The sequence below is a fragment of the Opisthorchis viverrini genome (genome assembly GCF_000715545.1).
Source record: "Opisthorchis viverrini unplaced genomic scaffold opera_v5_313, whole genome shotgun sequence".
NCBI lineage: Eukaryota > Metazoa > Platyhelminthes > Trematoda > Opisthorchiida > Opisthorchiidae > Opisthorchis > Opisthorchis viverrini.
In genome coordinates this window covers 362,758-377,064 of record NW_008751969.1, presented here as the reverse complement: position 1 = coordinate 377,064, position 14,307 = coordinate 362,758, and the positions used below count along the sequence as shown (strand labels likewise).

The 14,307-nt window shown below is 45.1% G+C and overlaps 1 protein-coding gene across 1 annotated transcript in view; it reads left to right on the top strand.

The window, feature by feature from the left end:
• Window positions 1-13,059, top strand: part of T265_14980 (hypothetical protein) — a gene marked incomplete at both ends in the record, with an annotated part of 37,231 nt that extends 24,172 nt beyond the window's left edge. Inside the window, 5 exons of the mRNA XM_009176063.1 lie at window positions 3,799-3,838; window positions 5,145-5,430; window positions 7,188-7,380; window positions 12,252-12,365; window positions 12,811-13,059. Coding sequence (XP_009174327.1) covers window positions 3,799-3,838; window positions 5,145-5,430; window positions 7,188-7,380; window positions 12,252-12,365; window positions 12,811-12,855 — 678 coding nt within the window. The remainder of the gene's footprint in view (window positions 1-3,798; window positions 3,839-5,144; window positions 5,431-7,187; window positions 7,381-12,251; window positions 12,366-12,810) is intronic.
• Window positions 13,060-14,307: the final 1,248 nt, after the last annotated feature.

Below are 14,307 nucleotides of genomic sequence, written 5' to 3'. Positions count from 1 at the left end.
TAATCTTATTGCCGGCCTGTAGTTAGTGTTAACCGAGTAAAGTCCCGTAGTTTTTTCTCGTTTGGTGCCATATCCGGTGACTGAGATGTATTTGCGCGGATGGGGTTACGACTGTCTAAACGTAGGTTGGCCAAGTGCGTGAGCTGTACACCGCTTCAGTGGATCGCCTCAGTTGGCAAAAATTTCATTTAATGACCGGTCCAATCTTGCGGGTGTATAGATCATTCTGTCAGTGACGTTGAACGAGTCACTTATTCTCCGTTTTGGATTCTGACTGTTCAAAACAAGTTGGCATATTCCTATGGTGCTTGCTCAGACTTTGCGTTGTTGATCGGTTGCTGTGAACTGAAAACATTTTGCTCTGGAGACATTTGAATGACATTGTCAGGGGCTATGCGTCTAACAACCTTATTTGATTGTTACCTCGCGCGTCAATGCATGAGCCTACGTCAGTGGAGTTGTTCGCACGAAAGAAAGGTTGTTTCTTTTTCGGAAAAGTTTGGGAACAATTGCTGAATGTATTACTGTTTTTTTTAAAGGTCATGTTTAATCACGGTAAACGCACCGTTGTTTATTTGATTGATTGATTTCAATGGTTACGCGGCTGGCTTTACTACTCGATACCTTTGTTTCACTTTCTCATGGTTCCTCATAGCTCTCCACCTATCCGTGCTGTCGAGTGTTGTTGCACTGAGAGCTTTTGCGTTCGATAATTCAGTGTGTCAATCTGAAGCGATTGAGTGGCTTAGCTCAGCTGGAATCTAACAATAAATGAGTACAGACACCGAATTAACTCCAACGTAGTGCTGCATATCGTAAAAGCTTGTATTGGAATTCTTCATTAAACGCAGAGAAAACCTGATCTCAGAAAGACCAATTTAAACTCCTTCCTGACAATGGAACTCTTAGCAAACAAGAGTAGAGCAGCTTAAACACTTGGAAGAATTTTTCCGAGAATTCAGCTTATAACCTAAACCGGTACACTTTCTGGTGGGGAAATGGGCGATATTAGGTGATACGGATTGAAGGACAGCGAAGATTATTGATGTTTCGGTACTGTACAACCATATGAGTTTATTTGAAAAAGGTTCTATGGTTCAATAACGAGCTGTTCACTTGCTTTTCAGAGTGGAAAACTGTCACGTCTCAAATCCTCGTTCACTTGGTAGCTTCGGGATAAGGTCATCTCTTGAATTCCGCTTCAACAGGTTGCTACCCTTGTCTATAATTGATGCAGCTTGTCACTAGGCAACCCCTAGTCCGGGGATCGTCACACGTACACACGTGTCCAACGCGCACACGATTGTCTTCTTAGTTGTGTAGATGTGTGACTTGTGATCCGAGTGTGAGCAGACTACTAGGTCTTTCCGTGTAAGCGATCGTGAATTCGGCATGGCTCCAATCGTCTTAGGGCGATGGATGGGTGTGAGTTCTGTGATTTGGTGTTTCCAAATGATTAGGCATACAAAACTAACCGGTGAATCGTCTCTGCATTGCACCCATGTGACGGTGATATTACTGATGGGAAGGCACGCGAGTAGTGTGTGTTGTTCGCAGAATTTCGCCTCGCGTCTTTTGAAAAGAGGAGATCTGTTGCGAAATTCGTGGAGTCACTTTGTAACATTTGCTTGGATTTGCCCGAGGAATGAGTGGAGTCAATTAAATTTCAAGCAGACACATTCGGGAGAAGATGGATGTCCAGTTTTTTGTAAATAAGATGCAAATTAGAGTTTTGCTTCCCTGTTCAATTTTTTAATTTTCAATAGTAGGAGGGGATTTGAGATTTTCTTCACGCGAGCTTTCATCCTGTAAGGAAAGTCCATCCGTACCGACAATCCGAGAACTATTGCGCAGTTTTGTTGCCCTTGGTGGGAATCGGCAACAACTCGCATCTCTCCATATAGGATCAAACCTGCGGCTTCCGCCTAGTAGTGATGCCCAAACCACTGAACCGTCAGAGGCTGATCGGCAATATTGTTAGCGCTCACAATGCTGAAGCGATTGAGTGGCTTAGCTCAGCTGGAATCTAACAATAAATGAGTACAGACACCGAATTAACTCCAACGTAGTGCTGCATATCGTAAAAGCTTGTATTGGAATTCTTCATTAAACGCAGAGAAAACCTGATCTCAGAAAGACCAATTTAAACTCCTTCCTGACAATGGAACTCTTAGCAAACAAGAGTAGAGCAGCTTAAACACTTGGAAGAATTTTTCCGAGAATTCAGCTTATAACCTAAACCGGTACACTTTCTGGTGGGGAAATGGGCGATATTAGGTGATACGGATTGAAGGACAGCGAAGATTATTGATGTTTCGGTACCGTACAACCATATGAGTTTATTTGAATAAGGTTCTATGGTTCAATAACGAGCTGTTCACTTGCTTTTCAGAGTGGAAAACTGTCACGTCTCAAATCCTCGTTCACTTGTGTAGCTTCGGATAAGGTCATCTCTTGAATTCCGCTTCAACAGGTTGCTACCCTTGTCTATAATTGATGCAGCTTGTCACTAGGCAACCCCTAGTCCGGGGATCGTCACACGTACACACGTGTCCAACGCGCACACGATTGTCTTCTTAGTTGTGTAGATGTGTGACTTGTGATCCGAGTGTGAGCAGACTACTAGGTCTTTCCGTGTAAGCGATCGTGAATTCGGCATGGCTCCAATCGTCTTAGGGCGATGGATGGGTGTGAGTTCTGTGATTTGGTGTTTCCAAATGATTAGGCATACAAAACTAACCGGTGAATCGTCTCTGCATTGCACCCATGTGACGGTGATATTACTGATGGGAAGGCACGCGAGTAGTGTGTGTTGTTCGCAGAATTTCGCCTCGCGTCTTTTGAAAAGAGGAGATCTGTTGCGAAATTCGTGGAGTCACTTTGTAACATTTGCTTGGATTTGCCCGAGGAATGAGTGGAGTCAATTAAATTTCAAGCAGACACATTCGGGAGAAGATGGATGTCCAGTTTTTTGTAAATAAGATGCAAATTAGAGTTTTGCTTCCCTGTTCAATTTTTTAATTTTCAATAGTAGGAGGGGATTTGAGATTTTCTTCACGCGAGCTTTCATCCTGTAAGGAAAGTCCATCCGTACCGACAATCCGAGAACTATTGCGCAGTTTTGTTGCCCTTGGTGGGAATCGGCAACAACTCGCATCTCTCCATATAGGATCAAACCTGCGGCTTCCGCCTAGTAGTGATGCCCAAACCACTGAACCGTCAGAGGCTGATCGGCAATATTGTTAGCGCTCACAATGCCAAAATTTATTAAACCGTTTACCAAAAAAACGTGAAACCAGTTCGCATAACCGACAAGTGTGTCCCAACTGCTTGTGGGTGTGGTATATTTCTGTTTCAAATTACGCTGCTGGGCGAGACGGTCCAAGTGGTCAAAGCGCGAATTTACTGACCGGAAGGCCCGTGGTTCGAACCCGCCCTCTGCCTCTCGACTTCCTCTGTCTAGGTTTGGGCAACCTTGCAGTATCCCAGTCCTCGTGTAACCGTCGGGTGGCACGGCAGCTAGGCACCGAAAGGGTGCTACAGATGAACGATTGATAAACTCTTTACCAAAGTGACCACATCAGGTTGACCAAATTTTTCAGCTATAATTTTTTCCAGAGGGTTGCTTGCCGGATATCCGATTAGCTTCTACGAACTCATTCATTTCCCTTGATCACGATTCCCCCAACGATAACTTGGATTGCTCTTGCTCTGGAGACTGTAGCCTATGTTTTTCCTCCAACTATCCATTTTATACGTTTCAATCGCGTTTCACATCTTTTTTTATCTGCATATCAGGCGCTGCTCGTGATGTTGGGCTCGTTCGTCAGTGAAGGAAGTAAGTTGCCTCTCGAAATGCATCCCTTTTCCTTACTATTCCTGTTAGGACATGAGTCTCTCTCTCTGTCAGACGGCTGCCAGTGGATTACCGATATTTCATGCTCACATTAATGAAAAACAAGCGATCTCCCTGGTGTGATGGCGTTTTCTGAAAACCCCCCTACTTCTTTGTGAGAATTAGTCCAAAACGCGTCCAACTTCCGTATCACTCATGTTTCTCGTGCTAACGTATCGTTTGTCCGTGATGGTGCCTCTTCAGGAGAGCAGGTTTTCCTCCGATTGACACAGTAGTCTCCGTCCATTTACCAACCGTGTATTGCCACTGCATCTACAGTCTGTTGCGGTATTAAATGGACAAGGTCACTTGGTATGTGTTGCCATAAGGCAGTCTTATAATCACGTGTGCGGCAAGGAGTGTAGCTTCCGAAAATTTGACCGTTGGTTATAACTTTTCGTACGTGCCGTATGTCCAGTTTGAGACGGGGAGGGGCGAGATGGCTCAGTGTTAGAGTGCGGGCAGTCTTATAATCACGTGTGCGGCAAGGAGTGTAGCTTCCGAAAATTTGACCGTTGGTTATAACTTTTCGTACGTGCCGTATGTCCAGTTTGAGACGGGGAGGGGCGAGATGGCTCAGTGGTTAGAGTGCGAATTTACTGACCGGGAGGTCCGTGGTTCGAACCCGACCTCTGCCTCTCGACTTCCCCTGTCTAAGCTTGGGCAACCTGGCAGTATCCCAGCCCTCGTGCTTTCTTCTGGTGGCATGATAGGCAGGCACCGGAAGAGTGCAATAGCTAAACGATTTTTTTAGATTGAGAAACTTTACTCGTTCCTTTTCAATGTCTGTCTGTCGATCAATCCGTGATAAACATTATTGCCGTTAATGTTGAACCAAAGCTCCATAGGATTTTTTCACTCTGGTTACCTCGTCTTCCTGTACACAGCTGTCTACGTTCATTGACAGTCTTTGGGGAGAATGTTGGGGGATATGGTTTCATTCCCGTATGAGTTAGACCCTTTCCATTGAGGGCGTGTCGTCATTGACTAATCGTGTGCGGACTTCCCGTCTGACGCGGAAGCCACGTGGCACTGTTTTCACTAAGCATGTATGTTTGTGGTTACGCTTCATGTGTAGAAGGTTAACGTACGTTTCGGTAACGGTACAACCTGTGTTGCACTTTTCGGTCATCTGACCGCGTCCGTTGATCTACTAAGGGTCACTTGATTTCTTCTTCCTCTCCTAGCTTGCAATCGTGGTTACGTCACCCGGCTTCATGGTTGACCGTTTCGTTTACCACCATTTCAGGCACCTTAGCTCTAGCTTACCGCGAAGCACGTTTAGGCGCCAAAAGACACAACTACGACTCTGTGCGACAATGGCTTATGGCCGGTGTCGATCCCAGTACAAGTGTCGTGCTGTTGGAAGACTTGGCCGCTGTCTTGGGAGTGCTGGTGGCTGGTACGGCAATGGGTATCACTACCTTAACCGGATCTCCGTTCCCTGATGCTGTAGGGGCTATTGGTGTCAGCGGGATTCTGGGCGCTGTGGCAGCTCTGATCATTCGTACGAATACGGAAATGCTGATCGGTCGGTAAGTTCAACTATTCCATCACTTTATCAGACAAACTAAGGTTTCACACCTGTAATCGAAGTGAGAATCAAGATAAGCATGGGTCCACATTCATGTACAGTAAACTGACGAGTGGGTTCAGATTCCATTTGTCATTTTTCGCCGCTCTTTCTCGATCCAAATCCTACATAAATCACTTCACGGAGACGTTTAGAATTTTCCTCGTACTCTCCTGGTGTAGTGAAGAAAGGCTTTCGCCGCCAAGTCGTTTATTAGCAAATACCAACTAAACACTTACAAACTGAAGCGTAAAGAAAGCGTTCAGCTGTAGCATCCTTTCGGTGCCTAGCTGCCATGCCACCCGAAAGAAGCACGATGGCTGCGATACTTCCAAGTTGCCCAAGCCTAGACAGGGGAAGTCGAGTGGCGGACGTCGGATTCGAACCACAGACATTCCGGTCAGTAAATTCGCGCTCTAGCCACTTGGGCCATCTCGCCCCACTTGCAAACTATTGGACAGGAAAACAAACATCTCATATGCACCTTTTTTTAAGAAACTGAACATCCTCACGCGTCTTCTTGAGCTTTTGTGGATATTTACTGACTTTCATGCAATTATAAACGAACACTCCAAAGCAGTTCCATAGGTTCCGTAGTAGACCGAAGCGGAGTTACGAGGAAACCATATACTACTCGCACGCCTCATCAGTAGTATCGGTCGTTACACTGGTACTCTCCCTTGAGCTCTAATGTATACTTATACTCTATGGCTATAGATGTTTTCCTTCTGCGCTTGTTAACAAACATAAATTGCCTCTTATGCTGTCCAGGGACTTCTGGTTAGCAAAGTCAGCTAGCTGTCTGCGGAAACGTGTCTCCCATAAGTTTGAAATTGTTTGGCGATTTGTTGTTAGTCGTACGATCATAGGCAGCAAATACTGTGGGTGGCTTCTTGGTCCTACTGTCAGCTGTACAACTTGTACACCACTTTTGATAGTCCCTCTCATACTCTACCTTCTATTTCCTCCACGCACTAAAGCCTTCTCCACATAAGTTGATTTGGTTTTAGGTAGTGTGGTAGTGATGATGATCGTGAAAGTTTCATCGCATTTGTCACATCCAATCTTATACTCAGCCTACCTTCAAGCCATGTGATCTCTCCCAGAAAACTGGGTCTCAGAATCTTGTCAACGGTTTCGACAAGTGCAGGATGCAAAGTGCCTGGATCTGACCCTTTTTTGTATGTGAACTAAATGATCCGATGTTCTACTTCTGTTTTCGATTATAACCGTGTTTATGTCCTCGCATGAGTTCACCAGTCACTTCCAGTTCAGAAACGATTAATTTGATCAGTATACCAGTTCTTTTGTCAGTCACTGTTGGGCATGGATGAGTCCTTTGGATGTGGCTGTTTTCTTGCGCCTTCCTCTTCGCTTTTCCTTAGTTGACGCTTTTAAGCTATTTGTGTTCTCCGTTATGGTTTTTGGGTGTTTCTTATCGACATTCCCAGTCTCACTAAGTGCCACTATTTGTTATAGGTTCCGTGTACATTCGAGTATACCGGGGAGACCTGGCAAACGGTCACAGAATTCCTGACAACTCCCCTAAAATGGCATTCTCCATGAAACTAATCCTATTCACTGTCAGTTCCAACCCTTTAGACCAGTTTGGACCGACAACTCCAACAAAACACCGTTGTCTCTGTATTTTTCCAGTCAGTTCTCTTATACTTGAACTGCTTCTACCACTCTCTGTTTTCACCTCATCTCGTTCTACAGCTCCATTCCATTGGAGAAGCAGGAAGCCATCATGCGGTTGATCGATAACATGAAGGTCATCCGCGGCACATACGATATAAAAGCAACAATGATGGGTGGGGAGGCAATGCGATTCAAAGCCGAGGTGGATATTGATGGGAGAGAACTGACCAAACGGTATATGGAAACATTACCGCTGGACGCGCTTTTGCAGGTGACTCTCATGACCATGTCTTGCTATTATTCATCAAATTGTTCTCTCCCATTCGCATCCGAAGTGCTCACTCTGGTGTGTTTGTGCGATACTAGCAAACTCCCTTTTTCAGTATAGGCAGTCTTACAGTGTCCTATACACGCACAGATCAGTCTTCTCAACCGTAAAGAGGGATTGACAAGGTTGCGAAATGCGGGTGGCTTTGATTGCCTAATTGTTCGTTCTCCGAGCTTGACCATCGGATTGCAAACGTTTAGTCACCAGTCGATGAAACCTCATCAGTTCATGGTTGATTTCGCGTTTCTTCCTCTGTCGCTTCGGAGGTTCTAAAGACTATTTACTTATCCCATCATGACCGGTTAATTACGGATCAGTCTTGGCCCCATTTCCCTGTAACTAGTTTGTTCATTTAACAGCCTGTTTCCGTAGTTGTGTTCCTGTTTCGATTGACCCGCTTGCTTTTTGCGTTCTATTCTGTTTGACCTCCAATCAACTGGATAACCTGCTTCTAACTGTTCATCTCATTGATTCCCCGAGTTTGCTCTTCATCACTCCATTGTTTGGCTTTGCACACGCTTCGGTGGGCGACCCACAACAAGTTTTGAAGAGCAAGGTGGAAATCGAAGAGGCATGGAGACCCGTACGAAAGCATTCAATATCTGAGCCGTTTTCGATCAAAATAATTGTATATCGAACCGGCTACACCCTAATGCACAGATGAAATGGATTGGAGGTGTAAACATCCTTCGAAGTGACTTATTGGGACTTACTGTGATCCAGATGAGCCACTACTCATTCAGTGCTACTGTAGCCAATGCCTTTTAGTAGCATCAAGAGGACCACATCAGCTGCAGCCTCCCAAATCTGAACAGAACTACACGCAACTAAAGGGAGGAAAAAGGAGGATTGGTGTTCGCTTTAGAACGTTTCAACATCCGTACGGGTGGCAGAAAGGCAGTAACCATTACACACGATAAATCTCTCATCTTCATCGTTAGGCCACACCTTAGTAAAGCGGAATGTGCTCAACAACAATGCAACCAAATCTAATGTCAGGAAAGTATGAAACGCGGGTAGAATCCATGCAAAACATAGCTTGGACTGCAGAGCACATCCGCCCCGCAAATAGAACATAGTCCAACACAACTTTGAAAGCCTCTTACGTGTTTTATGACACCTGTAGTTTTGTATCGTCCGAGCATATTTTGAATGACTCCAGATCCACCCGTGAATGGAACCCATGAGCACAGAATGGAACATTCTACCCCCCTCCCCTTACGCTGATATGGCTTTCGATTATGCAAGTATAATCCGTTCGAACGCGAGTAAGGGTCTCAAACGCGCTTCGAAATAACCTAACAACTCCAGTGTTAGACCAGCTATCAAGTAGGTCCTAGCTCCGGGGTTTTGACATTTCGCTTTTGTCTCTTCACCTGCAATATCATTTGATATAAACATGGGATAAATGGTAAATGAAACGGAGCCTTTTGTGTGCTGGGCCAATCACGTCCGGTTCTCAAGTCCTAGGCAAGCTGTTAGCTTGCCAGTGTCTATAAGTGTGAGCAGGCTGGGTCGGTATTTATTGACCGACATTTTCGAGTTGACCTTGCGCAGTAAAATTCTAAACACTGTACTATGGTGAACTGTGTGTCCAGTTAATAGAATATTGGTCGTTGGTTTGTTCACCGAGCTGGCAATCTGATTGCAAACGCTACTCGGGCTTCCAACATTCTCCTCAATGAATTGAATTTGTTTGATGGTCGATGAGGTAGGTTTTTAAGTCTCACATTGCAGGCCGTCCATTGATCGATGAGTCACCTGGTTCAACTAACGCGGCAAATTTTCTGAGATACATTCACATAAGCTCCTATCTGTCCTACCAGTGTATGTTCCATCGCAACAGTATATGAACTGGTACTCAACCTGTGAGACAGAGACATTTTTCAACATCCCCAAGATGCCACGGTATAAGCTAGAGCCTGACCATTCAGCAGAATGGGGAGGATTTTTTAACGGACTCTAGCTCAAGGAAGATCACCTAACCACAGCCGTACTGCACAAATTAATTACCGTGATCGTTTGCAGGTGTGCAGTCGCTCAATTAATCCTGCTCCGAAATGCACCCTGCTTCGAACGCGGGGTACCAGTTCGTACGCAGCTGCGGTGAAACACACATAAGCAGGGCAAATAGGCGCTTTTGCGAACGCTTTCCAAAGCGTATGCCTCATTAGTTGAGTCAGGTGACCAATCGATCGACCGACGGCCTGTAAGCTGAGACTGGAAGCCTGTCTCATTGATCAACAGTCACATTATATGCACTGTACACAGGCTTGTCCCAGTACGTCGTTTAGAATTTTACTATGCAACATCAACTCGAAATAGTTTGCTTTCAGTGGGGCTTTGTCGATCAATCAATACCGATCCAGCTTGTGCACACCGCAGAACCTGACACAAGCTACCAGCTTGTCTTGCATTTTAGAGCCTAACCTGATTGGTCCATCGTATGATTGGCACTATTCCACTGTTCACTGCTGCTTAACCCTATTTGTCGTGTGAAACTGATGGTTTTCAGGGTTGTAGCTGAAGAGTTAAAAGCCTTTGCCTTCGTGCTTCGCTCGTCGTGGGGCTCATCAGGTAGGCGCAGTTCCCGCGTGCCTTTCTGTCTCATTCCATTATCCGAATAATCCAAAGGCATTAATGAGCCAAGGTGCTAACAGTTCATGTTTGACTCCGTGTCAACACTGCTATGGTGATTATGATCATGACGTATCCATCAGTATGTAAGAATACCAGATAAAAGCCAGGCTTTTTACAGCTCGACTGCGCCGTCTACCGTGGGGGTCGCGATAATCGACCGATATGCCAACCTTGGTATATCAGAAACTCTTTGTTGAACATATTTTCGAAAATTAAATGCACGTTAAAATTCGGATATGGAACAACGGTGAATAGTAGATAGATTCCAACACCGCCAAGACCTTTTTGGCGGTAGCACGCCATTTGAACTCTTTTTTTAATAAAGTGAATGGTTTCATAAAGGAACCTACCCACAAGGCTGCTGGAAACTCATCGACAACCCACAAATGGTTTCGCCCTTGTTGGGGCTCTTCAGGTAAACGCAGTCCCAGGGTCTCCGTCAACCTTATGTTCTACTTGAACCCAAATTGGACAGATTTTGACAAATACAGTCATTTGCAGATCAACTTGGCTTTCACTGGAGACTCAACTCAATCTCTCATTTATGATGTTTTCAAACTGAAGGTGTTGCACTTACACTGCCTCGTGTTTCAGTTGGTACGATATCTGAGATATCGCAGTATATTTTCGTAAAGGAGACTACTGACAAGGTTGCTGAAAACTGTCCGACAGTCCACGATCCGTTTTGCTTTTCTTAAGGTAAATATTTTGAACGCAGATGGGTAACAGATTCACTTATAACCAAATGATTCAAAGACCGTTTTGTTTACTTCAAGAAAAGGGTTTTTCTGGGTCCCAGCGAATAGTAACTTCCTTCCAAAAGAAACCACTTTGAGCAAGTCCCACAGCCGACCCCTATTACATGTCAATTGAACTGAGCTTAGAATTAAGCGGCAATATTTGGCGTTGGAAGTTGCTTCCTATACCTCCCCCCCCCCCCCCCCCCCAAATTCGTCCAGTAAGTTTCCTCGAATCTCGGAGTATGATTCCCACTTTTGATCATGGACAGTTAACATTTCAGCGATTTGGGTGAGTCCAGGGTGCAGTATAGGACTGCAGCGTTTCCTTTCCGTTCTTTCCGCCCTGTATTTTGTCATAACTCTTTTCCACTTTTGGTCCTGTACACACACTTTTTCGCGTTCCCTCACACCCTGACACATTAACCTCAGTCACGAACGCGTGAACCAACACGTTCAGTTTCGGCAGCTCGGTCACACTGAAACTTCTCATTGTTTAACCAGACGTTTACCGTCATCTCCTTTTTTGCGTACACGTGGCTGTGTGGAACAAACCTGGTTGCTCTCTATAGAATTCACGCTGGGGGGGACCAGCTTGTGTGAACTAGATATGCGAAAGAACTATACTGTTATTCCTATTGGATGCTGACTCGGATCACCCTGCTACCAAACTTTGGGTACTCGGAACTGGTAGTCTTATCTTCTGTTCGCTACAGAACCACCACACCTAATTCTGTTGGCGCGGAATGACAGCTCGAGGTAGCTCTGCCGTCTTTGACCGCTCTGTTTGTAGTCCTGGCATCCCCGGGTCGAATTTCCAAGCAACATTGAAGTTCATTCTGATTATAGGAACTCTGTGGAAAACCAAGGAGCTAACAAGTTGCCCTAGCCTAGGTAGAAATTATCACGGTTCCAGGGCTAGACTCGAACGACTCGCGTTTTTTCCAGGAGTCAGCTGCTTGTGCGCCGTGCCATTTCACGCTCACACCAGTGTATCCGTCATGCGAATTCAGTTTCCACTCTTTGCCTCGGTCTCACAGTTCTTATCAGTTTAACACTGCCACTGTAACCTGAACATCTACTCACCGAGTGCACCCAGTTGCTCCTCTGCAGGCATAAGGTTGACTGACCACCCTACCCAACAACTTTTTGTTTTCTTTTGTTGTATCCGAATCGTTTCGCATTACTACCTCCGACTGAGTAGCTTATTTGACCTCCGTTTATTCTGAATCATGGTTCACAACCTGCGACATAAGTATGCTGTCTCATGGTGAAATATTGGTAGCTCGGGCGAACAGATCAACAGCCATCTGATCAACAACCAATATGTTGTCTCAAGTCTTCCTACTCCAGCCGTATGAGCACCAATCTCAAAAAGCAGCCCGCCGTTTTTATACTAAGTTTATTTTTGTCAATTTGTCCTCCATTCATTGACAGGAGGTGAAGAGTATTCAAACAGAACAACAACTTGTCCATTTTATGCTCAAACATGGGGACAACCTGGTCAATACTTTGGGTGCCGAGATCAATCAGATCGAGGCGAAAATCAAGGTCAGTCTTTATTTTGCATTATCTCTCCCAACTACGTCTATTCCTAAATCGCAGGCATTTGCCGTCGGATTTTAGTCGACTGTTTGGCCACTGTGTGACCTCACAAACTGAGCTACCTCTACTAAATCAACAGCGGTTATCCTCATGTTTCATGCATCCGACTCCGAGAAACAGATGGTTCTCTCATGTATACTTTGCATACCTCTTGTACTATTACACAGCTTTGCACTTTCCGAACAAGTAGTTGCAGAGCTGTTTCTTTCTTCGTGTGGCGTGTCAGCTAGGCACCGAGAGGCTGCTACAGCTGAACGATTTTTTTCCTGAGTGCTGTTCGGGTCTATGTTTATCAGCTGAAGTCGGGTTGCATATTCTATATTACTTTTCTCCACTATCACCACCTTTGTTGTCCTGTCTGTCTTTGACCGTTTACCTTTTCAAACTACAGAAAGAATTTCCCGGGATGATGCACATTGACATCGAAATCAACTGAGTCGAACGTGGATCAACATCAGCTGGTCGGATTTGTTTTGAGCGCCCTTTCGACTGTGGCTGAAACACATGTGGAAACCATTGGGTTCTGCGTTCACTCTCCTTCTCCGACCTACGTACTGTTCCTCTGGTTGCCAATGGGCGCATGTGGTTCTAGGCCGGTGATGTGACCTTGCTTGTATGCGTATTTTTTCGTAATATTCAGATATTTTCATCATCAATCTGGTGTTTTGCTCAAGCCAATTGTTTTATTCTTGGTCAGTCGAGTGCGGTCTACTTACTCGTAAGGGACCGCCTGCACTCCGATACCCCTCACAACAAGTTGCTTTGGGCGTCATATTCTATGGCTGAGAAAGTGATCTGCCAAGAGTTGCCAGAAGGAACTGGACAGACTTTTTTATGGCCTGAACTTCCTTCATGGCAAGTCGGGCCATTTCCACAGGTGTCCTTTTCGGTACTGAGGCACTTCTCATGCCTAGAGATCTCTCTTCATACCTGGCATAGTTCAGTGTTACTGCTCGATAATCGTGGCTCACTTTGTCCAAGAACTATTTAGGTTCCCTGGCGAGAACCATAGAAGTTGCGTAAAACAAGATGACCTCATCCCAATGCTCCCAATTGAATATTTCTCAAGCGTCGCTGATGCTTTTGTAACATTTACTGAGGGCCACTTTGGGGCTTATTTTGAACCTAGTCATCTGAAGTAACATTCAACCTAACTCTTAGGTCTTCCTCAAGTCACCTCTTACGGAGGGTTGTGTCCTAGGGCCAGCACAGTGGGAATTTTATTCAGAGTCTGGTTTCTGAGATGAAAACCCAAGCGCCCAAATGGCATCTTATACAGCGACCTTTCCCCTGTGTCAACCACAGTTCACCGCTCTTCACACCAAGAGTTCGGAACATGTGTTCACATCGCACCCTGCATGACTGCGTAACCATGCCACGAATGAACAATGTGAATAGTGTGATTTCATTGACTAGGTTTTGTCTCCGCCGTGGAAGACAACTCTAGCATCGAGACTATCTGTTCCCGTATTTATATTACTTATCGGATAGCATCAGTGTGGTATCGTCAAGTGACATTCTGTGACAGCAATCTCCAGAGGTTACAGTCATGTTTCGGAAATTTTATCTGTCTATCCCCAGGGGCCATCATCAGAAGGGAGAACGAACAAGAGTACAAATTTGGTGCTTCTTTAAAATGAAACATCTGATCAATCTTTTCATATGGTATCCCCATACCAACTAGGTGTAGCAAATTTATTGCAGCCACAAAGACTACAGAGTCCTTCTAGTTAATTTCTTCACTACCTAGCCCTCTATAAATGGGACCCAACAATTCCCGACCCGATATCACTCACCCCATCCGAAACATTCTCTTTACAGGGTGGTAGTTTCAGACAAAATGTATGTTTCACGTTATCCAGTTATTTGAAGCGAACAGTGTATTCTT